General features: G+C 39.1%; 1 protein-coding gene across 1 annotated transcript in view; it reads left to right on the forward strand.

Moving 5' to 3' along the window:
* LOC306848381 (metalloprotease TIKI2) overlaps nt 1–26,233 on the forward strand; it is a 62,400-nt gene that overhangs the window by 19,583 nt on the left and 16,584 nt on the right. Inside the window, exons 3-4 of the mRNA XM_079382893.1 lie at nt 20,676–20,822; nt 23,893–24,067. Coding sequence (XP_079239019.1) covers nt 20,676–20,822; nt 23,893–24,067 — 322 coding nt within the window. The remainder of the gene's footprint in view (nt 1–20,675; nt 20,823–23,892; nt 24,068–26,233) is intronic.

The following is a 26,233-nucleotide window of genomic DNA, read 5'->3' on the forward strand; positions in this document are numbered from 1 at the left end:
CGGTTTCGAGTCCAGCACTGACATACATTACACATGCTCTAACCCCCCGATTCACTTTCACTCATGGATGAGAAGCAGATGAGAGTGGGTGAAAATGGAGAGAGAAAGAAATAGAGAGAGACAGAGAGAGATAAAGGTAGGGAGGTCAGAGCAAGGTTTAGGAAACAGACAGTCACCCCCAGATGAAAGGAATCCACAATCCCCTTCAATGATAACCATGTGTCCCGGTCCCTGCTCTGGTCAGAGAAAGAAACATCAGTCCTGACCAAAACCAAAACCATGTAAGCTGCCTAACTAGACAGCATTTCCAGATATCATAGGCAGTTGTTGCTCTGAAAGCACGTTAATTTCTTTTATAGTATCCACTTATTATTTGGGGCAGTCATGGCCTAATGGATAGAGAGTCGGACTTGTAACCCGAAGGTCGTGGGTTCGAATCTCAGATCCGGCAGGGATTGTAGGTGGGGGGAGTGAATAACCAGCACTCTCTCCACCCTCAATACCACGACTAAGGTGAGACCCATGAGCAAGGCACTGAACCCCCAACAAGTGTATGTGCACTTGAATGGGTTAAATGCAGAGTACAAATTCCGAGTATGGGTCACCATACTTGGCCACACACCACTTCCCTTTCCTTATTACAAATTTATATTTTACTTATAGATATATACTTTTGTTACTTTTGTATTTTAGATACTCTGTTTTGTTCTGCAATAAATGTCTTATCGTGTCCTGAAGTGTGAACCTTGAGACAAGTATTTGGATACCCAGTAAATTCTAAGCTGTGCAAATGATAAATGTAACAATGTGACTTGATGCTTCTGATACAACGGCTGTTGCAAAAGGCAAGCAGCCTAACTACATTGCCTTCTAAAATATTTTCTTTGACCAAATTTAGGCAGCATGGCATGTACTTTTTTGTTGTTCAAGAAAAAGCAGTCCCAGAATGCAGAGTGTTGAGCTCAATGAAAATAAAATGATCCAAATGGAGGATGAGTTGAGAGTAAAATAACTTTTAAGTCCTTCAATATCAAAACAAATCAATAAAAATAGTTGAATCTAATCAATGGTGGATGCTTTACATATCATTAATGTGTGTTTATATCAATATTTACTTTTCATAAAATGTGCTATTTATATATATCCAGAGTTTCTGTCATGAAACTCTAGATGGCACAGTCCAATAGGTTCTAACACAATCTGACATAATGACATCATTATTCAGTTGGTTTGGTTTCTTTTTGTATCAGAAGCCAATGAGCTTGCTGTTCAATATTCAAATACTCAGCTAATGCTTGCTGTAGCAGTTGCAGCACACTTTTTCACACAGGGCCATGTGGGTTTGGATTTTGTTTTTCCTTCATAATAAAAAACTTCATTCAAAAACTGCATGTTGTGTTTACTTGTGTTATCTTTGATTAATATTTAAATTTGTTTGATGATCTGAAACATTAAAGTGTGACAAACATGCAAAAGAAAATTAAAATCAGGAAGGGGGCCAACACTTTTTCACACCACTATATATATATATATGTATATATAGACACCACTTTAAATCACCCAGCCCAGACCCATCAACCAAACCAGCACAATTTCTCAGCTAAGCTTTACTGTTTACTATATATCCCAGCTGTTTGATCCAGTTCTGTGTTCTATATGTGTGGGTTCTGTTACCACGCTGGGTAAAGCTGTTTTGAATTTGTTTAAATGGATAGAGATGTAATGTTTAAATGTTCTCTGAAAATGGTGTTCAAGGCCTCCTTTGAAGCTGTGCTTTGACTCAAGGCCCCTGACAGACTGCCCACAAACCGGACTTAATTATGTGTGTGTTGTGTCTGTCTAATTGACACCTATAATATCCCCTGTAGGCGTCAGCTCTTGGGTTTATACAGTGTTTGGGTCTGGTGTGACCTGAAATAACCTAAAGAGCTCATCTTCCCTAGGATTCTGGTTGCACACTGTTCATGGGGCAAACAATTCCCTGCCTGTAATCTATGTGGAAAGGCCTTGAAAATGAAGCATTTGCACACACAGCCAAGAGTATGAGTGTGTGTCTGTTTGCGGTGAACTGAGTGCTTATTTTTGCTGAAATAGTTCTTCTTCGTCCTACCATTCCTATTATGTATAAAGGCACCGACCGACGTATGTGCACACAGCGATAAAATGTGGTTAGTTAGTGTCTAGGAGACACAGTGCACCACACACACACACATACACACACACACACACATGCCAAAAGATACCAAAACCACAATCACTCACCCGCAGCATCTGTTACTAAATGAAACAAGAGCAGTGGCCCGAATGAAAGATGTCGCTCTCTTCTCAAACACATAAACAAAAACACATTCAGACAAAAACACATGACAGATACAGTTTCATTGTGAAACGTCTGTCAAATATTTTGATGGAAAAGGCCAAACACATCCAGGAACCACGACTTTAACTATCTGAGTCAAATATTTATTTTAATTCTAATATTGATTTTGAAAACCTAAAGGTTCATGAGAAGTTGCTGGGTTCTGAGGTTCAGGCAAAACTGATCTTTTTGTCAGATATATGCACTGATACAGACACTCATAAATTGAGGCTTTGCCACTGTCAAAGTCATTGATATTCACCATTTATATGGGTCTCATTCATTAATAATTGTCTTCAAGTGTTCTTGCTTGTGTCTGCAAAATTCGGATCTCATTCAAAATTCAGAAATGGTACATACACACATGAATTTCTGCACGATGCTAAAGATAAATTCTTGGTAGTTGTATCACCATGCGCATGCGATTGAATGTTTATTCAGAGATTATTCAATCCCAGATTAAGATATAACCTTAAACACACAATAATATAAATATACAAAAACACACAAAATGTCAGAAAAGTTTTTCTCTTTCGCTCACCAAGGCTACATTTATTTCAGTTATTTTAAATTATAATAATATTTCTGTCACGGTTTGGTTTCTGTTTAGTTCCTGTTTGTCCTTATTTGGTCGGTTTCCTGTCATCAGTTAATCATCGTTTATTCCATTCACCTGTCTTGTATTAATCATCTTGTTTCCTCATTAGTTTGTGTTCTTCATAAGCCTTGAGTTCAGTAGTTGTCTTCGTCGTGTCTTAAAGTTATGTTTACGCTGTTTTTCCGGTTGTTGAATACGTTTACGCCATTAAAGAACCTGATTATTCTGCACCCCTCGTCTTCCTGCCTTCTTGATCAGCATCTCGTAACAGAAGACACGACCCAACCGACAAATGAGGAGGCTGCGATTAGTTCCCCGCAAGGTTGGCCCGGGGAACATCGGCCAACCGCTGCCCGCAGCGAGTTTTATGCCACCACCCGCGGCGACGTTTGTGCCTCCGCCTGGGACGAGGTTTGTGCCGCTGCCCACGGAGAAACCAAGCCCGCCGCCAGAGAGTAAGGCAAGGTCGCACACGGACGCTCACGTGCCATTGGGGGTACTCATAATTTATGAGGGGATGTCTTTGACTCCTGTGCCCGCTCCTTGACAGCGCCCTCCTGTGCCCGCTCCTCGTCAGCATTCCCCAGTGCCCGCTTCTCCAGGGCCAGTCCCTCCTGTGAAAGTGCTGACGGAACGCCCCCAGGAATCCATGCTGCCCGAACAGCCCCAGGAGCCTTCTCCTCTCAAGTGCCCTCCAGTGCCTGCGCCTCGCAAATGGCCTCCAGTGCCTGCACCTCGCAAGTGCCCTCCTGCGTCTCCGCTGGTCCCGTCCAGCCCTCCTGTGTCTCCGCTGGTCCCGTCCAGCCCTCCTGCGTCTCCGCTGGTTCCGTCCAGTCCTCCTGCGTCTCCTACGTCTCCGCTGGTCCTGTCCAGCTCCGCGCTGCCCGATCGCCCCCAAGTGTCCGCGCCTCCAGAGCACCCTCCTATGTCTCCGCTGGTCCCATCCAGCTCCGCGCTGCCTGAGCGCCCCCAAGAGTCCGCGATTCCAGAGCGTCCCCAAGAGCCCGCTTCTCCTAAATTGTTCCCAGAGGGGAACCTCCCCAAGAATTTTTTTTTTTTTTTGGGGGGGGTAATATATAATATAGTAATGGCCTGTGTGGCCAGGCCAAGGCCACAGAGCTCCCTGATCCGCCATGGCCTCCCGAGTCTCCTGTCCCGCCATGGCCTCCCGAGTCCCCAGATCTGCCATGGCTCCCTGGGTCTCCTGTCCCGCCCTGGCCTCCCGAGTCTCCTGATCCAGCCTCCAGGGCGCCCGCTCCCCGGAGGATGCACCTTCCGGGAGGGGGGCGATATCTGTCACGGTTTGGTTTCTGTTCAGTTCCTGTTTGTCCTTATTTAGTCGGTTTCCTGTCACGGTTTGGTTTCTGTTTAGTTCCTGTTTGTCCTTATTTGGTCGGTTTCCTGTCACTAGTTAATCATTGTCTTGTATTAATCATCTTGTTTCCTCATTAGTTTGTGTTCTTTATAAGTCTTGAGTTCAGTAGTCGTCTTCGTCGTGTCTTAAAGTTACATTTACGCTGTTTTTCCTGTTGTTGAATACATTTACTCCATTAAAGAACCTGATTATTCTGCACCCCTCGTCTTCCTGCCTTCTTGATCAGCATCTCGTAACAATTTCCCAATTTTATTTTTATTTTATTTTAATATATTTTAAAATTGTATTTATTCCTGTGTTGACAAAGCTGAATTTTCATCAGCCGTTACTCCAGGCTTCAGTGTCACATGATCCTTCAGAAAGACATTTCTTGTTATCATGAATGTTGAGAGCATTTGTGTTGAATATTATGGAGACCTCAGTTTCTTTCAGGACTATAGAAAGTTCAAAAGAACAGCATTTATTTGAAACCGAAATATTTTGAAATCTTGCAAAAATGTCTTTCACTTTAATCAATTGAATGCAGCTATGCTTAATCAAAGTATTAAGATTTTATTTCAACAGTTGTGTATATAACAAACGTTTTTGTGATGGTGATTTGTGTTTGAGTTGATTCTCAATTTTATTACTGACGTATCATTAGTTCTGTGTGAATTTTCACACACAGATTTTATGCAAAAATACCTCTATACATATTGTTAATGGGTGAATGAAAGCCAGTGTGTTTAAACTAGGGCCGGGACTCGATTAAAAAAATTAATCTAATTAATTAGAGGCTTTGTAATTAATTAATCGAAATTAATCGCATTTTAATCGCATATAAATATTTGACCTGAGAACAGTGAGAAGTAAGTTTTTTTATATGGATTTTTAAATTTCCCATCCACAGGGCCAACCAAAGCGGTCTCATCAGCTTCTTTGTCCATGTTCACTGTGGTTTGTTTTTGGCTGTTTCTCAATATGCGTTCTTCAGCGATCTTGCGTCCTTGTGTTCTCGTTCTACGTCATCATTAACCGTCGAAGTTCAGTTCCAATTCTCAAGAACGCAAGTATAGAGGATGCATGAAAGTGCCCGGATATGTTCTTGAAATTGAGGATGCATCGAGTGCAGACTTGAGAGAATCGAGCCGTTAGAAATCCCAGAAAACGCTGTGGGTGGCCGGTGTACGGAAGCCTGTAAGCTTTAAAGTCGCTCTCACAAATACTTAACGGCTCTTCAAGTTGAAAGTAAACATTTATCGTTTTGTTTTGGTTAATTTTAATAAAGTTATAAGACCCGGAGAAAGTCTGCATTTTTATTGGCATATTAAAATTAATCTTAACAGTAAAACATATAACGCTGTAAAATAAAACAATACAATTATATGAAAGTAATATCTATAATAGTATGAAATGTTTTAATAAGTTATGACATTTTGTAATATTGATTGCTCATTGGCCGTTTCTTATGCTGAGATTATGCGGTCAGTTAAGCAGGAACGCAGTACATCTCAGTTCTCATAAGTGTGCGTTCTGTGTTCTCGCGTCCTTCCGAGTTCGTTCTTCCAAGGAAGCTCTCTCTCGCGCACTCTCCCCGTGTTCGCTTGACTTTTGTCAAGCCCGGCGCCTCATAGGCAAGACCGGTCTCCACGAGAACGCAAGTCCGTTCTTTGCGTCTTTTGTCTGAACGCTAGTAGGTGCTCCAGTATAATCGGTCCGTCGAAACTCATCCAGTGAGAAACGTTCCGCGGTGCAAAAATAAGTGCGATTAAAATGCGTTAAAAAATTTAACGCGTTATTTTTGTGTAATTAATTAATCTAAATTAACGCGTTAAAGTCCCGGCCCTAGTTTAAACATGAGAGTGACAAAGATACAGAAGGATTGGTGAGGAAAGGTTAACTGACCTGGGGCATTGCCAAACCAGACAGTAGCTTAAGTCCCACAGAGAGAGCTGAACAACAGATAGCTGGCGTCACAGAATGGCCAATCTGAGTGTGTGTGTGTGTGTGTGTGTGTCAGATATAGCATTTAAAACTGCACTACAATAAACTACTGCAAAACAGATTTGTTATTTGCCCCAGGCTCATATTATAAACGGGACATTTTATAAATCTTATCAGCCTGGCTCATGAATATTAATTACAGTAGATGGCTTTTCTGTCAGTACTTTTCATGGCACTGCAGCAAAGCAAAACAAAGCTGCTAAAATATCATTATTGCATGAAACATATGGAAATTTCTGATTTTTATTCCCTCAGTTTAAAATGGTTGCTACATCCTTGCCTGTGCCCCACAATGCCTTGCATCCATAATTTGCTACATAATATCCTCTTACACACATTTGCCCTCTCATACATCTCCCACAGCTGCAAAAGAGTCAGCCTGGTCCCCTAAAGACTTAATCAGCACCATCTATTATGGAAACAGGAGACTTTAAACCAGGTTAAACCAAATTCTCTGCTCTTAAACAGAGCAGCCCCACTCAAATTTATGAACAAAATCAGAGAGGTAAAGAAAGAGAGAGTGAGAGAACAGTAGTTGAGAGTCCAATAAAAGAGCTCCATTGTATGCGTTCCCATGAGGCCTCAGTACGGCCCTAATGTGATGGGAGTCAGTGTTGTCCAGAGCAGGAAAGGGACGACTCTGATTTTGAATTAAATCAGCCTGGCGGCACCGCTGAATTTACTGCTCACATCTGCTCCAGCGCGTTTAATGTTTAGCGCTACCACAAAATCACCTTCTTCCTCACCTGCTTCATCACAAGTTATCAAACTTTATTAACAGGAGTGATATGCATTAATGGCACTATTTCCCACAGGGATGAATCAATCCGTGACAGTTAAATGTTGTCAAGATTAACGTCTGTTTAAAAGTCCGATCATACTTATAAATAGTGGTGCTTGCTAAGACAATCATCATTAGTATTACTTAAGGTTTAGATTTTGGATAAATCCCTAAGCTTGAGTATTAAACTTTGGCTCGTCCTGCTTGGGTTTGGGCTACAGACGTAAATGATACCTCAAATCATGTGGTTTGTTGAGGAGAGGGGTGCTATTACTTTTTTAAGCAATCGGATTGACGATTTTGCCTGATGGACAATTAAAGGAGTGGAAAAATCCATTACACTTACTCTGATGGAGGGACCCAAGCCATATTTGGGGTTCATTATCACAGAGAGATGGAGTTGAACTCTTTTGACTTAGGCCAGTAACCAGCTAACAAGCAACCACATAGCAACATAGTGGCAACACAAAATAAACACCAATCATTATTTTGCCAGACAATTTTAGAAATACTTATTTTAAGCAAGATTTATTTGCGAAAGTGCATTAAGAAATTTTGAATTAAGATTTTTTTCTGCATGAAAGATCATTTGTAGGATTTCTGAAGCACTAGTACATTTTAAAAGATTTTTTAGTAAAAAATAAAGAAATAATTACATTTATTTTTCAAATTGAATGTTTTTTTTCCTCTGTATATTATACTATAATTTACAAAAAGGGAGTTTTATTATACCAACCACAGCTATTTGAAAATGTTAAAATCATAATTTTAATAAAAAGTCATGACTTTAATAAAGTCTCTAATTTCCAGAATAAAGTTGTGTGTGTGTATGTGTGCGTTGCCATGGATTCTTTGGTTTCATTGGTTAAAATATGGTGCAAAACTTTCCCTCTTCCCTGCTGTTCTGTCAACAAAAGCAACGCTCTGTGCTTTTTCGAAGGTTTCTCCTGAAATAAACCATTTTTAAGGGTTTTGCTGTTAAATTCTATCCCACTAAAGTGTGAGCACAGGTGTGTGTGTGATGTGTTTTTGTATGCTCTGTCTAGCATGAATGATTATCAATTATTAATGTTAGTTTATATTTATCAGGATAGAAAAAACACATGACAAAACCAATCTTAGTGTGTGTATGCTGCAAAAAACTAGCTTTAGAGATAGGTTTGTGATTGGTCACTGGCAGAAGCTGGAAGACAGGATTGCTTGTGACTGGTTGCTGACCCAGCATGCCCTCAAGTCAAAAAACAACCCTTATTTTTAGTCAATACTGGGAAACCAATCCCACATCTCTGTTTTTCCTAATGCTTCACGTTATTAAAGGTTCTAATGAAATAATAAAATGTTTGTTTTTCAAAACACAGAGCCACAAATGAAACACACACAGATACGGAATGAAGTAAACCAAATGCTGTTGTAATTTCAGTAAAAGACTCGAGGTTGCCAAATGCATGCTACTACTGGGAGACAAACAAACAGACACACACACACATGTACACAAACCACCATAAAAACATACACACACAACACAACAATAAAACATTCAGGGAAAACAACTACAGCTGTAAATATACAAGAGAAATGAAATCAGCTCCGAGCTGTTGGACTGGCCAGAACTAAACACATCATATGAATGATATGAAAGCCGTTAATTATTCTGGAAAACACCTATAAAGTTCAACTAGAATTACAGACACACACGAAATGTTGAGCAGTTTACAGGTCCACCACACCTAACATTTCTGCATTACAAAGAACAGCTCATCCAAAATATAAATAATACATCAGTAAGATTTTAATGTTTATTAAAGAAGTTTCTTATGCTCACCAAGGCTGGATTTATTTGATCCAAAATCATTCTAATATGCTGATTTGATGCTCAAGAAACTGGAAACTTTTTGTGGAAACTGATATATTTTTGTTCAGGATTCTATGATGAATGGAAACAGAATAGAACATCATTTATTTGAAATATAATTTTTTGTAACCCTGTTAAAGTTTTACTGTCATTCTTGATCAATGTAATGCATTCTAGCTAAATGTATTGATTTACATTAAAAGTTAATAAAAGAAATATCTTTCCAACCCCAAAGTTTTGGATGGTAGTGTACGTCACATTTACTCATCCACATGTTGTGGGGCATTGCATGCTTTCACTATATGGAAAATGGCACTTCTTTTGTATTCAAATGCAGAAAAAGAAAGTAATACGGTTTGGAACGACATGAAGGTCAGTAAATGACAGAATATGAATATCTGTCACTACCATAAATTCATACAATCTGCTCCCCTGACAGCGCTGTACTAACTTGATCTAAAGCCCAATATGGAGTCATAACAGTAACTAAACCCTGAATATGACATTGCATCATGCAGCACTGAATGATTAAATGATTTAAAAATACACAAAAACACACATAAATATACAAATAAATAATGTTGTGACAGGCTAATGAAGGCTCAAATTAAACGAGACATAAATGAATGCAAATATAACTGTGATTGCTGCAGTTTGGCATGTTTCGCTTTGCAACTTGCCCAGTGGCTCATTTACAAATTGGCCTTGCCCTCACCTGTGGAACATTCTTGTAAAGTAATAAATGTCTCTTTGGTTTGGAGACTTGGGCATGGCCAAGAGAGAAAGTACGAGAGAGAGAGAGAGAGAGAGAGAGAGAGAGAGAGAGAGAGAGAGAGAGACTAAGAAAGAAAAGGGGATAGAGAGGGAGAAAGAGCCAGAGAAGTTTCTAATTAAGACCAGCACATAGTCAAAGAGGCGCTCTGTTTGTGTGTGTGTGTGTGTGTGTGTGTGTGTAGGTCTGTCTGCCTGGCTCCATCCCTTGGCTCTCTCTGTCTCTTTTCCTTGAGTTCATCCTGTCGTCTGTCTGTCTGTCTGTCTATGTTGGTCTTATCCCTCTTTCCACTTTCCTCTCTCTCTGTGTCATGCACAGGGTAAGATAAGGATCCAGCCAGCTGCAGAAACGGAAGCCCTGTCTGTGTGTCTATATCTGTATGTGTGTGCTTAGTGGATGTGTTCTGGGATGCAGGTCTCTGAGAGAGTAAAAATGCTCTTGTTCCTGCCGAAACACTGGCTGTGACTCCCCGTCTTCATCTGCTTCTAATTCACACTCTCCTCTGCCAAGCTACCCGCTTCCTCGATCTGTGTAGTGATGGGTGTGGAGGAGAGGGAAAGAGCTGACGTGATGTATTCTGATGATCTGAAAGAGAGCTGGGCTTTGTCTGAGAGGGCGGCCTGAGCCAGCATGCACCTCACACACAAACACATAGACCTTTGAAGCTTTATTAGTGAGGACATTTCACAGACAAAATAGTTCTGCTAAAAAATTATTTACTATAACACCTAATCCTAAGCCTCACATTTGACATTATAGAGTTAAAGCAAAATATTATTTGGCAGATTTATGAATATCTTAAATAGTGGAGTCAGTGTTTAATAGGTTTCAATATATCAGTCATGTCTGGGACCTGATCACTCGGTTTGGGAAAAAAAGGAAATAAAATAAATTCTAAATAAAAGGTGAAAATTTTTCTAGGTGAAATAGGTTTTCTAGGTGAAATATTCACCTAGAAAATAAAATAAAATAAATGATCATTTTAAGTATTGCTATGGCAAAGTATTGCTTTTACAATAAAACAAATAATAAATTAATTAATAAAAATGTAATTTAATTAAATACAATAAAAATAATATACATTAAATTAAATAAAAAAAAATAAGTATAAATTGTTAATTTTCTTTTCACGTCAGTGCCAATAGCCTTGTGGGCAGCACGCCAACATATATTGTCATTGTGCTACAGGCATCCCAAGTTCGAATCCCAGCTTGTGGATCTTTCCTGATCCTACCCCCTTTCTCTCTCCCACTTCGCTTCCTGTCATTACTACTGTCTTGTCAGAATAAAGGCAAAAAAATAAATCTTAAAAAAAAAATCCTTTCAGGGCAAACTATTGCTTTTACAAATTAAAAAATATATAATACATTATGAAATGAAAAACATTTCTTGGAAAACTATTCCTTTTAAAATAAAATAAAAATTTCTGCTTAAACTATTCTATTCTCTCTCTTTAAACTATTCTCACAAACACATTCATATATAAATAATTTTATTGGTGTTCATGCATCTGTATAAATACACATGTCATGAGTGTATGTTACACAGAGCTTGTGTGCCTTGTGATGATTAGAGCCAAAAATAGAGCGTGAAAGCACGAGAAATGGATGACATAAGACTGCTCAAGCCCTCTGTACATTTTTCCATCAGGAAAAAAGTGTCACTTCATTCTGGTTTCAGACTCTGACTGCACTCTAGCCAGCACTGAGAGGCCGCTGGCTCCTCCACAGAATCGCACGGTGCATCTGTGCGCCAGTCTGTGAAAGCTCCATCAATATCTGCTCAGGCTCAGACAGCTTGTTCTGTTTGTAGTGTGTACGCACGTGTTGACAGGAACCTTTCGTGCTGTAATGGAATACATTGAAATTGACAGGGGAGGCCAACCCCTTTGGATGAGTGCAGTTGACTATGTACAAACACACTCATATGCGTTCAATACAAGTTAACGCTCCTGATATGACAGCACACACACTTCCATGTTTTCTGTCATCAGGTCACATGTACCATACACACAGGCCACAGTCAAGACAACATATGCCTGCCATTAGCCAAACACACACACTCGCGCATTTTCTCTGGTTCTGCGAGACAGAGGCCTGCAGGCAGTGCTGACGCAGTCCATGTGTGAAATTTGACTTTTCTGCAAAGATTTGCTGTGAAATGCTATGTTTGTTTGGGCTTAGGCTGCATTAGTGCGTCATTTTTGCACATAGTATGACACAAAGTCACATCCAGACTATTCAATCTTATGCTGTGTCCTAACCAAGCAACAAACCCTCTGTCTTTATCTGAATTTATCCTTACCAGCTGCAACCGTGACAAACAACAAAATCATCTGTTGGTCACCTGGTTTCTATTTTTGTAATACTAAGGAGCTCTCCCCACAGTGAACTCTCATTGGTCCATAATCCTGCTCCACTTAAATATACAATAAGGGTTCAGGGTTCACAGTGCATGATTTTCAAAGTCGTTCTTTCCCTTGCCCTGTATCTTGCTCTTTCATTGGCTGTAGGTTGTTGCCAATGTCATTTCCAGTCAAAACACATTTCACACTGCAGAACTTTTGAGGTTCAGATATTTAGCATGCCAAATATCTTACAGCATCAGCGACGCATCAGCACTTCTCTCGGATCGCGTCTTTGATAACACACACTACACAATTGTCACACACATTTGTCTGCATTTTTGTCACACACATTTATCGGCATTTGTCTGCAGTTTCCCCAAAACTTTTGGCGAGTAAAAATCAGGGCTAAAATCGTGCAGTCTGAACCCAGGATTACTCAGTATTTCAATAGCATTTCTTTTTTGGGCATTTTTGCTTTTCCTTCAATAGGACAGTTGAGTAAAGACAGGGAGTGAAGTGCGAGAGAGAGTGGGGGCAGGATCGGGAAAGGTCCATGAGCTGGGACTCGAACTCGGGACGCCCATAGTTTTAATAAAAATAAGCAAGGTTCCTTTTAGTTGGTTGAAAAAAATCATTTAAAAAATGCTCAACAAAACAACAACAATAACAAACAAAAAAAACCTACGTAAATCAGTATAAATAAGTATAAAACTATAAAACAACATCTGGATAATTTCTTGTGAATGCTGGCTTTGCACCATTTGTTCGGCAAATTATTATTTTTTTTCATAATTTTCTCACATTTATTAAAATAAAATACATTTTCTTTCTCTTTTTTTTAATTTAACAAAACCGAATGGATAATAAAGTAGCTAAGGTGTATTTTGTGTTTTCCATCCATTGAAAGTTCATTCATCATATTCAAAAATTAAAAGAAATCCATGAATCAATCAATAATTGATTAATTTTACAATGGTTTATGAATGTTTTGAATCATCAAAGTATTGGGTGAAGTATTGACTTTCAATGGTGGGACAGAAATCTCTCAGGTTTCATTAAAAATATCTTTGTGTTCCGAAGATGAATGAAAGACTTTTGGGTCTGGAACAACATGAGGGTTAGTAATTGATAACAGAATGAACTTGAACACTTTAATGACTGTGCTATTAAATGAAGTAATGGTTTCTGTTCCACTATTCTGCTGATTTTCTCTTTTAGCTAAAAACGGAAGTGGCATTATGGCATTTTTGCAGAAAAAAAATAAAAATGGTGCATTCTACAAACACCAACTGGAGCACATGAAATACACCTACATGTTGACTATTCAATCACACTTAGATTTGGCCACCATTAGTGGACGCACACACACATGCACATTAAAGGAAAATGGCACAGGAAGGGCAGGGAAGAGATGAAAGGAGAATAAACATTATGATGAGGATGAATCGCAGAGAGAAACAGAAAGAGAGCTAGGAAGAGGACGTGATGTTGATAAGACTGCAGGTTTGGGTGGGGAGCGGCCCAGCTGTGCTCCAGATCTCATCTGTGACTCGGAGCAGGAGAACATGACACAATGTCACTGTCTGCTTCTCATTTAGTCTCTCTCAAACACACACAGGTCTGTCTGCATGAATGAACAGCAGCGGTAGGAGTCTGTGTCCCAGTTTCCTCAGCACATCTATCTTTATATTAAAACTCATGGGTTATGCTCATGTTTCAGCACAAGAGTTTGTGAAAACTACAAATCGCTCAAGGAGAATTACTCTGTCTGAGGGCATTAAACGGACGAAAACCTGTCCTGTAGATAAGAGAGAAGTTGGAAGGACTCTCGGTCTTTCTCTGTCTCATTCTCTCGCTCTGCCTAGGAGTGAGCATCATATGGTTTAGATGCTATCAGGCGCCACAGGGCCTGATAAAGAGCAGTGGGAGTCAGTTATCTCTCCCATTGGGAGGGGCAGCTATCCTTAGAATGTGAAAGGATCAATGCAAGAGTACAGTACACACAGACACAGATGCTTGTTTATTTAAAATAGTTAGGCATTCTCATAGCGTTCCATTATACTGAGTAAATGAGACTTTCTATTCCCTAACCCTGCCTTATCGCTCACAAAATCTTATTTTCATTTTTCAATTAAAAATAATATTCAGTATTTTGTCTAGTCTTTCTTGAGGAGGTTAGGCAAATTTGGGTTTCAAAGCAATCAAATATGTATGTTTTTCTTGTACTGGTTTGGTTTGAAAATTACTTAGCAAATTACCGACCTACTGTTTTGTGTGTGTGTGTGTGTGTGTGTGTGTGTGTGTGTCCTTTCACTTCTCATTATGCGGCCTGGTGCACTTTTACTATGGTTTGAGACATGTTTGGCAACTGTCGGAGTAAAATTAAAGTACTTAAATCAATAGACCTTAGTAAAGATAGATGACATATTAAATTAACATGGATGAAAATGAGGCAGCGAGGGATACTTATAAAGGTCCTAGAGCATGTAATTTTCATAATTCACAACTTTCAAAACTTTGAGGGAGTTTTTTTTCATTAAGATGTTTCGTCAGCTGAACAATTGTTATGTTGGTAAACAACAGTATATGATCCATTGAACATGCGGTACTTCTCTCCTTCACAGCCTTATTTTCATTCCTGTCAAAAATCAAATATAGCGCTACCCTGACTAAGGTCTATAAGGAAAGTTCACTACACTACTTATTTATTTTGAAAGAAATTTAATATTTTTATTCAGCATGGATGCATTTAAATGAATCAGAAATGGCAGTAATGGCATTTGTAATGTTCCAAAAGATTTCGGTTCCAAAACAAAAATGCTGTTCTTTTGACCTTTCAATTCATCACAGAAAATAAAAAAGACCATCCAGTTTCCACAAAGATATTAAGTAGCACAACACTGTTCAACACTGATAATAAGAAGAAATGTTTCTTGATCACCAAATCAGCATATTATAATGATTTCCGATTAAGGATCATTTGCCATCACAGGAATAAATTAGATTAAAAAAATTTTTTTAATTGTAATAACATTTTTATGATATAATGTTTTTCCTGTATGTTTTTCTTAAATGCAGCCTGGATGAGCATAAAAGGGCTTCTTTTAAGATAAATAAATAAATCCTCCCCAAACTTTTGAACGATAGTGTGTTATATCATATATTGGTCATACTTGTATACATCTCTGTTTATTTCAAATGGTTTCATGATGCTTGCATCCATAGCAGCACATGCCCTTCCATAACACCCACGTCCAAAGATTCACAGATCCCAGTCCACTCTGAACCAGTACATGAAAACACATGTGTTGTATGTTAAAAATCGTAACGTCATTAGAAAACAAATTCTGTCCTACAGATCTCCCTCTCTACAAGGCAAACAACACCTGACCCCTCACACACACAAGGTTTAATAAATGTCCAGAAGCCCCATGCAACTCAGCTCATCTCTCCTGGCATGTTTGTTCAGAGCGGTGGGCTTTCAGAAGGCTGAGTTTTATTTGACCTATGACCCCTCTCAACAATGCTCCTCTCCCTCTCTGTTTATTCATCCCTCCATTCCATCTTTCCCTTAGCTCCTAGAGACCAGTCTGAGCATTTTTTTTTCTGTTTCTAAGCGGTGTACCATTTCATTTCACATTTCATACTGTCTGGTCTTTTCACACTTTTTTCTCCTCGCAGCACGTAAGTAGCTAGAGCACTGAGCAATAATTGATTATTTTCTCTTTTTTTGTTCGAAGGGAAAGAATTGCTGAAGACTCAGCTACCGGTGCTGCCAAGTCAAATGGCAGAGTTTGTTTTTGGACAAGTGCAAAAAGAGAGAGAGGGTGTGAGAGAGTAAATAAAAGACGGGAAAAGAGAAACTCTCTCCATGATCTTATTAAACAGACACAGATGGTCACTGCGGGCTGACAGTGGGTTCAAGACATAGAGACTGACAGGATGGAGATGACTGCATGGAGAGATTAGACAGGGAGATGAAGAGATTTGTCTAGCAAACCAGGAAAGAGAAGAAAACCAAATGGCATCGATGTGCTACCAAACTTCTCTTGGCAGTAATTCACAGACTCCTGGACTAAAACAAAAGACAAGACAAGTAAAGTCTGTAAAATTAGTATGCAAGATAGTAACAAAGAAACTTTGGACCAGAAAATGCTTCATAATCATGTGAGGCAAAGGATCTGCTCTGTTCTGCATGAACAGAGCAATTGCTCTACAACTACTCAAAAATCAAATATATTTCAATCAGCTGAAGATGGATATCATACATTTTTTGATGGGTTTTATTTTGCATCTGATGGAATGTATCCAAATACATGGAGAAAAAAACTGAAAAAGTTATTTAGAAGATTGTCAAACAACATTAAAATGTCTAAATATTTCCAGTAACTCGCTCTCTTTGATCTATAGGATTGAGCATCATCCAGAACTGAATTGAAAATGTATTTTAAACTGCAATTAAAAAAGCAGAATTTTAATTCACGTTAATTTAAGAAATACAATTAAAATTTAATATAAACAAATATCCAAAAAAGTATTATTTCATTACATACTATAAAATGAAAAGATCACAATTTTGATAGATGAAGTTATAAATGTCGTGATATTTTTTGAAAAATACATTTTTCATTCAAATTCATGCTCAAGAATGGAAAAGCGCCATTTTTAAATTCTGAATTTTGGCCAGCACTGCTGTAGAAAACATGTTCTGCTGAAAGATTAATGGAAACAAAAAAAAACTGCATGCCATGTAGTATGTTTTGAGTTATCCCAAGCTAACTTGGGACAAAATCTCTGTGTGTAGGAGGCAGTCAAGAGTGAGAACAAAGTGCAGAGAAAAAGACGGCAAGAAACAGAAAAGCTCTAATTAATGATCAATAAAGAGCAAGTGTCATCCACAGGATGTTGGTTTGAAGTGTTCAGCTGTGCTCAACTGCTGTTTTTCCTTCTCTGTTTTGATACTCTGAGCTGATTTTGGCTCACACTGCCCACCAACTGCACCTGTGCCATCTGCACTTTTCCCATAATGCCTCTGACCACTCTAAAAGAGACTAAATAACTTCCAGCTGTGGTGCACATGCGTTTGCAGCCAGCTATTATTTATTTTGCCATCCTCTCTCCATCCATCCCTCTGTTCTACCTCAGAACTTTCCATAAACAACAATGAAGACAAGCGAGTGAATGCTGGAGAGTTGAATGAAAAAAGAGAAACAAAGAACTGAAGGTGTAAGAGTGCTAATGTCATGTGCCGTATGTTGGTCGCGTCGAAGATCTGCACCAGCTGAACTGGAAAAAGAAGTCAGCTAACGTGAATGAACAAGAAGTCAACTGCTTCTATACTCACACGTGTCAATGAAATAGCATGTTTCTTTTTCCTCCTCTCATTTGGGAACATTACATGGGAATTAACATTCTCTTATTTTGTGTTTCCCTCCCTCCTTCGTCTTTTTCTCTATTTATTCTCTCCAAACCGCTAATTAAATTTTGGAATGCAATGCTTGGGTGAAGGGTAGACGTTCCAGCAGCCAGCTGGGTTCTCCAAACTTTGTTGTTTGCAAAGGTTTTTCTGTGTTTAATCAGCCCATGAGATTCTGGCCCCGGTTACACCTGGTATTAAGATCCATCTCGGGGGATCCGTTCACAAAAAGAAGGAAAATATCACCACTCCCAAATATACCTTTTAGGTTTATTTTATATGTAAATCTTAACACTTGTATTAGGCATCATCCTGTTTTAAAATGACTTCCAAAACTGTTAATACCAAATGTAAACGGAGCCTCTCACATGTCTAAAAACACAAAAAAAGTGTCCATCTGCGTAGATCGCACACCTACCACCCTGTGAAATCTCCATTACCAGAGAGAAAGCACTGTGGAAATATGCTTTTGTTTAGCACAATGGATGCTAAAGAGTGTTCACACTTCAACAAATGGAACATTCTCACACACTTGAGCCATCCTTCATCCCACATACACATACACATACAGGTCTTAAAGTCTGTGCTCTCTCACACTCTGTCGATCAAATGAACGGCAAAGGAGCACAGAATGATCCAATTCTCTTTCCTGGCTCCCTCTCGTCCTTGCCGTCCCATCCTTTAATCCCTCTATCTATCACATCCCAGTCGTTCTTTCATCTCTCTATTTCTCACATGGAATGTGCTTAAGGTTAAGGGAAACTCCTCATTTTTGGCACCAGCACAGAAGCGAGGCAGAAGGGTCAGACACCCGTCTCCTAATCTGAGCGTGCCATGGCCGCTGCAGCAGCTGGCATCACTATAAAGCTCCCATGTGTGGGTACATACCGTGGCACACGGAGCCAGAGCACAACTGCACAGGAGGGCAACACCCCGACATGACATGGCAGTGTAAAAAATGAAGACAATAAAACAACACACGCAATATTGAAATAAACGGCCAGCGATTACAAGGCCGGCAGGGGGTCGGCTCAGAGCACAGAGTGCTGGCTGGATGTGAAGTGCGATAGATGGAGTGCATTCGTGCTCTTCTGGTGTTGGTTTGATCGTGGTCCATTTTGGGATTACCGCACTGGAAGCGTGACAAAGATCTGCACAGCACTAGGAGGCTGAAAATAGATTGCTTAAAAAACGTTTAAATAGTATTCCCAAACCCACACTACCATCATGCTCAGGTAGTGTAGAGCAAGTTAGTAAAAAAAAAAAAAAAACAGGGAACTTTTCAGTAGCCTAATTCAACTGCAATAAAATATAAAAAATAAGATGAAAGACTCTATCACACTTTTTTTTAAATTCCAATTCTCACTAGTAACATCTAACTACAACTAACTACAATTAACTACAACTTTTGAATCAATAAACTCCTAAATTGCTGCTAATTAATAGTTAATAAGGTAGTTGTTAAGTTTAGGTATTGAGTAGGATTAGGGATATAGAATATGGTCATGCAGAATATAAGTACTAATAAACAGCCAATATGATAATAATATTAATAGGCATGCTAATAAGCAACTAGTTGGTGAGAATTTGTCCCTATACAAAAGTTTTTCCAAAAATAAAAATAAAACTAAAAAACACTTTATAAAATATAATTTTGAATTATGCAGAATTAAATAAAATATACATAAATGTTCAATGTTCAATTTATTTATAGGCTTACGGTATATACAACAGTAAAATCCATATAACCTTAAAATAACTCAATCACCTATCATTATAGGCACAGGAGAAAAGATGAGTTTTTAACAGGCATTTCAATTCAGACACTGTAGTAGAAGCAGTTCTGATAGATAGAGGCAGAGTGTTTTATTTCAGAATATCATTAAATACTATAACGGTATATAATATTTAATTGTGGCCTTATGTCTCATTTGGGAGAAAGAGGATTAAGTAATATAAATAATACTAAAATAACACTCAAAAAAGATACTAAACTACTGCTAAAAAAATTGCTATGCTGAGAAAGTAGCTAGTTAACCTATATACTTAAATTCATATATAAAATATAAAATAAAATAAAATTGCATTTTTACTTTTCTCCACAGATTTATGGAGAGAGGACAAGAACTGATGTGGAGAAGATGAGAGAAGGTTCTACTCTAGGAGAGGCATTTACTTAACATTTACTGTAAAGTAATGTTCAGCTTGGTTTGCTGTTGGCAATGCTCACAGTGTAGGCAAAGCACACCGGACTAGTGAGCAAAACAGAAATCTGTATTTCATTCCCAGTGCTAAATCTAACAGCACAGACTCTCATTTCCAACCTTTCTGCATGAGGCAGGGACTAAATCTTCTGTAGCCTTTAAGCTAGTATATAAATCAATCAGCATCACTGCTTTCATAGACCATTTTCATTACTGTATTTCTGTCACACATGCTCACAAACACACCCTCCCTGTAAATCTCCATGGCAATTAGCGTGACGGGTCCCAGCCAGAATAGAGAGGTGTAATCAAGTACACAAATCAACTGACCACACATGATCGGGTACAAACGTGTTAGCCAGCAGAATGCACGACAGCATGAAATTCAATCTACCTTTCCATGCAAAATAACAGAAAAAACTCCCCTCCTCTCATCTCCAGCAGACTTTGCTGTCAAAACGCTTGACTCCAACTGTCAATCAAAGTTAAGCGAGTCAGCCAGTCAGGCGTGCCGTGAGAGCGCAGTGGGCGGGAGTGTGAAGTTTAACCCCAGGAGTCTGGGACAGCTGTAGTGTCGCTGTGGTCTGTGGCTGTTGCACACCATAAATTCTCTCTAAAGAGGGTTTACTTTTTATTTTAATGGGGGCTGTAAATTTACGACCCTTGGACCCTGGAGATAGAGCTGTTTTTAAAGGAGCACTCCCTGTCTTTTTGTCTCTCTCTCTCATACCTGTTTCTTTAGAAATTGGCTGGCTCACACAACAAACTTGTACCTGGCCGTATGCTGGCGTAATATTTGGGAGGCCCTAAAAGGAAAACTGTTCACATGGACTGTGTTTATAGTGTGTGAATAAATGAGGAGTGCGTTTGTGAACACATTATGTCCGACGTGACATCATATCGTGTGTGCGGGAGTGAGAATGACTACACTTGTGTATTTTATGCATTCAGAATGATAAACTGACCCTCTCTCTCTCTATGTCTGCAGGTGTTGTTTGCTCTAAACCAGACTCTACTGCAGCATGAGAGTTTGCGTGCAGGCATTCTGCAGGGTGCCTTCACTACTGAGGACCTCATCACACACTACAACTGTGGAGACCTCAACTCCATCATCTTCAATCATGACACATCGCAGGTATGCGCACCAAAAACACAGCCTGGTCCTGTTCTATGCATCATGTGAGTATGTATGTGATGTATTGGAATCATTATGAGCTTAAAGTTTGAGCAGCACCAGGTTCCTTCTGATGGATGGCCTATAATTCTCCACTTCACTCTGCAATATGCTTAAAGATTAAAGAAACAGCACACATACATAGTGAGAGAGAGAACGAACATTTCAAGAAAAATGTGAGGGAGCAGTAAGACGAGGAAGGGAGGAAATATCTTTCTGTTGTTCCATATTTCCTGCAAAGGTCAGACGCAGGGCAGCTAATGGCTCTGCTGCCTGATAAGGTTATCTGTGCTCTCTCTTTCATTGCTTTATGCCTCTCTTCCTCATTCTCTCTCTGTTCTGCTCCTGTACTCCATGCAGAAATTATGTAGCACTTGACTTGAGTGTGAGTCTACTCTTCTGCTTGAGTCTCTTCAAGGGAAAGTTCATCCAGAAATGAAAATTCTGTCATTAATTACTCACCCTCATGTTGTTCCAAAGCTGTAAGACCTTCATTCATTTCATTTTCAGAAAACAAATTGAGATATTTTTGAAGAAATCTGGGAGATTTCTGATCCTGCATAGACAGCAATAGAACTGCCAGTCATAAACATGCATCAAAAACTGACACGGAAGAGAACAAATTGTTGAATAAAGATGCTATTTTTGTTTTCTTTGCACAAATATTCTCGTAGCTTCATAAAATTAAGGTTGTACCACTGATGTCACATGGACTATTTTAACGATATCCTTACTACCTTTCTGGGCCTTGAATATGGTAGTTGCGTTGCTGTCTATGGAGGGTAAGAAAGCTCTCGGATTTCATCAAAAATATATTAATTTGTGTTCCAAAGATGACCAAAGGTCTTACGGGTTTGGAACGACATGAGGGTGAGTAATTAATGACAAAATTAAAATTTTTGGGTGAACTATCCCTTTCACTATGGACAGCAAACTAAACCACATTCAAGGATAATGTGAGCATAAACTCATCAAAAGTTTGGCATGAGTTGGCATAGGTTGGTTGCAGACCATACCTAGAAAAAAGGTATATTAGGCCCTACTACATGAATATTGCATACTGTGGCGGGAGGAGCAAACGACAGACACAGTGGGTGTGGCGTCAGGCCTCGGAGAGGCTTTTATTCAACAAAATAATAAAATAAAGTGTCCAAAGGGGATAAATGTAAACAGGGGGGGGGTGTCCTCATCGTGCTGCGGGGTTCGTGAAGGAGGGCAGTGTTCTGGAAGGAAGGGTCCAGGTAAGGGGCGGAGTCCGGCGGTCGCATGCGCTCCCCTCTCGGGACCGGGGTACAAGGGGCAGCGGTCCTTCTTCGGCCCGCGGCGCTTCCGGGGGATAGTACGGCCCGGCATCCTGGCCCGTCAGGGGTATGAGGGCATTACGGGAAAGGCCTTCTGTAAAAGTGGTTTGGATGCTTACAGGGGTACAGCAGTTCATCTATCAGTGTCTGAACACACACACACTCACACACACATAGTGGAGCCAAATGTATGTCTTTCTGCTCCACTGCACTTCAGTTCTTTAGAGCACAGCTCAGGCAGGGATCTCTCAGATAAACACACGTGTACAGCCATATTTACCCCCTCTGCCTCTCCATTTCCAAACTGTTCTCTCATTAGCAGGGTGTATGGATAAACATATACACACACACACACACATAGTATTTAGACGTTCCAGAGCTCTGGATTCTAACAAGAGGCCACCTCACAGTTTCCCTTTTAAGTCTCTCTCGCTTCCTCCGTCCCTGTACCATTATCCATTACCCCCCCCCCCCCAATCTCTGGTATATGTATAGCCGGTCAAGACATGGGAAGCACTGTGTTTCCGACCATCAATTAGCGTGAAAGGTCGAGAATTGAGCTCCATAACCATATATAATCCCTAATGTCCTGCACTCTTTCAAAGATCTATACACACTTTTCCAATTCCAAAGATGGATTCCAAACATATGGAAGCCCAAGTAAAAAAATAAAAAAGGTAATTGGGCATATATATATCTTAAAATTGCAATTTTACGCATGAGATTTTTGACTTTTGACTTATAATTGCGCCTCTTTATCTCACAATTTTGACTATGTCTTTTGTATTGCAACTTCTTATAATTAAGACAAATTCTTGTAATTGCATCATTGTATAATCACAATTTTATATAATATGATATATAAAGTTATAAGATTTATTTTATCTTTTTTATTTTTTTATTTGGGGTGGCAATGGGCTGCCATAAACTTTTTTTATTATTATTATTATTATTTTTTTTTTACAATGACAAACCTTAAAAAATTAGATGAAATTTTCGAATCTAGAGTCACAATGTCACAATGCACTTGCAGTAAAAGCACTGAAAACCCAACAAGATCAAATTATATACAGAAAACTCTACTTTGCCGTGCTATGATGATGAAGACTCTCAAATTCTCAGATTATAAACAGCATTGCAGAGGAAGAAGCTTTTTTAAACAACATGTTATTTTAATTTACTGTAGTAGCAGTAAATGTTTTAATAATAGTAATGTTATAGTTTTATATTAAATCTAAAAGAGGAAATCAATTATACTTTATTTTATTACAAATGTGGCACAAGATGTGAAGGAAGACTTCAACGTACATTGAACACCATTGGTTATTTATAAAAAATAAAAAAAACGTGGAAAAGCTCAATAATTTTATTCAGAAATATATCGTCACATCAGATCAAACCATTTCACTGGGAATTTAAGATACTCAACCTTTTTTCTCTTCTATTCCTTATTTCCCTTTTTCTACTGCCATCTATTATGTCCATCCCACCCTATTCATAGCAGGCTGTGTGACAGACCAGGCAGCTGTAGAAAGCTTCCCATACACTTTACCCTGCAGCAAATCAATCAGTTCATGTGGAGTCCAAGACAGTAAAACAGTCTTTGTGTGTGTGACTGTCACGTTCTACTAAGTGGCATAAATGTCTCAGCGGCCCAGTTTCTCACTCACACACAGACTCAGATTCATGCCAGGCCTTTAGTAACACTTCTCTCTCTTATTCTGTCTCAGCTTCCGCATTTCATCAACAGTTCCCTGCCAGCTCACGAGCGCTTGACCGCACAGCAGATTGACAGTTACCTGCGACAGGAGCTCATTTACAAACGCAACGAACGAATGGCCCGCCGCGTCTCCGCCCTCCTTCAGAGAAACCCCACCCAGAGCTTCTTCTTTGCTTTCGGAGCTGGTGAGTCACACAAAACTTGACAACTTTGACACTGACTAGGAATAGGTCCAGCTCCACATACAAAACACACGCACACACAAACTCCCCCAGATGGCAGTAAAACTAAATGGTCCTAAAAACTTTTCCCACGACTAAGAACACATCACTTTCATTACTGTTCTGTGTGCACCTGTGTGTGTGTGCGTGTGTTTCTGTCTGTGTGACAAATTTATTCCTAACAAAAAGCATTATTTTCATGAAATTATGAATAATGAAATTATGAATCATCAGGTTGCAATTACATTTATTTAGTGTTTTTTATGGTTACATCACATGTATGTAAAAACTCCTGTTCAGTAACTATGTCAGTCCTATAATAGTCATATATGTATATATATATATATATATATATATATATATATATAAATTATTATTATTATAAAAAGTATTTATATATCCATATATTATTTATATATAGAGAGAAAGGGAGAGCGTATATGTAAACCCCCCCCCGGGTCCTCACGCACGTCATTCTTGTTCCAAGTGGGTCTCGAACCCAGGTCTTCGTCATGGGAGCAGGCGCACTAACAAGGAGACTAAATGACTGCAGTCACTAGCGTCAGTCGCTAGTGCGCCTCTTGAGATCAGGGGAGTGAGGTTTACCTGCACAGCACCTACCCGCTGACCTCTGTTACATATACAGAAATTATGAGATTTTGGGCATGTATTATGCTAATTACTAACTCTGGCCACATGCTTTAGAATAATCTGTATTCATTAGAATGAGAATAGAAATGTATGTGTATGCACCTGTTCTGAATCTGGTGAAAATTTTGCGCAATAGCCTTTTGTACAAGCATAACTAAGAACACTTGAACATATTTAATAGTGAATGAGACCCAGTTAGAGGACTGACAGCTACTTTCATCTGTGAGAGTGTGAGCTGTTTGTTTTCATTTGCATTCCAAGCTAATGCTGCTAATGTTTCCTGAGTGCTGCATCAAGGTCCTGAGGGATAGCTGTGGTGTGCGAATGAGCGCATGGTTATGTTTGTGTGTCGTTCATTAGCACTGATGGGGTGAATCTGTGTTTTTCTACAGGATAAGTGTGTGCATGAGAATCTGTAGATTTGTGTTATTGGAGTAGAATTTAACATGATGCTGCCCTTTCCATTTTTTTTTTTTTTTTACAGTGAGTTCAAAATCATAAAAGATAATGACTTTTACAAATACATCTTGTCAATGCTCCATGTCCCAAAATCAAAACATTAATAGTTGGGCGACTGAGGTGTTAGTTGGTCTGTCTTTGCCTGGTGTGCTAGGCCTCTCTCTAACCATGTTTACTTGGAGATCTTGTTTGAGTTGCTCACAGTTTCACTTGGACCATTTCATTCAGAACCTACCCAGAACTACTGACAGAAAATAAAATTAGCAGATGTAAACCTGGGCTCGGAGGGTTCTACAGTTACTGAGTGCTCTATGAGTCTTTGCAGGGGTGATTAAACTACACGCTGTGCTGGCAAAGTGGTTTCAACAGGCCATCCATCTTTGTTCCAAAGCAAACCTGCCACCCTTGCTTTTTAGACTTTGCAATAGCATGTTTTGATTCTACAGGAAGCCCCATGGCACAGGCTACAAGACCCTTTTGGGAAATCATACACATGTGGACTCGCACATACCCTCAACCCTGACCCTCATAATACATAATGCATAGCTGGAAAGAAAGCACAATTTGTGGAAACTGAATGCCTAGCTATTAAAGGTATAGTTTACTCAAAGAAAAAATAAATTCTGTCATCATGTATGTCATTTATATCATCATGTTGTACCAAACCCATATGACTTTCTTCTGTGGCACACAAAAAAAGTTAAACTTTTTTTCCCCAATGCAGTTACAAAAAATGGACTGGTGCAAAAAAAAAAAAAAAAAAAATTCTAAAAGTTTCCATATATTTTCCAATGTATTCATCTGAAAAATCGACCATAGCTCTACTTGGCACATTTACTTTCATTAATGAATCATTCATTTGAATTTGACAGACAGTTTACAAAAAAAATAAATGATTTGATGTATTTGACTTGAATCAGTCACAGCTCGTTGTAAATATGACTTGAGAAGTAATTTCATCTCCGATTTCTGACTGGGAAACACATATTTACTATAATTCTGATAGCACATGAAAGAAAC

This window comes from Barbus barbus, assembly GCF_936440315.1.
Source record: "Barbus barbus genome assembly, chromosome: 28".
In the NCBI taxonomy this organism is placed as follows: domain Eukaryota; kingdom Metazoa; phylum Chordata; class Actinopteri; order Cypriniformes; family Cyprinidae; genus Barbus; species Barbus barbus.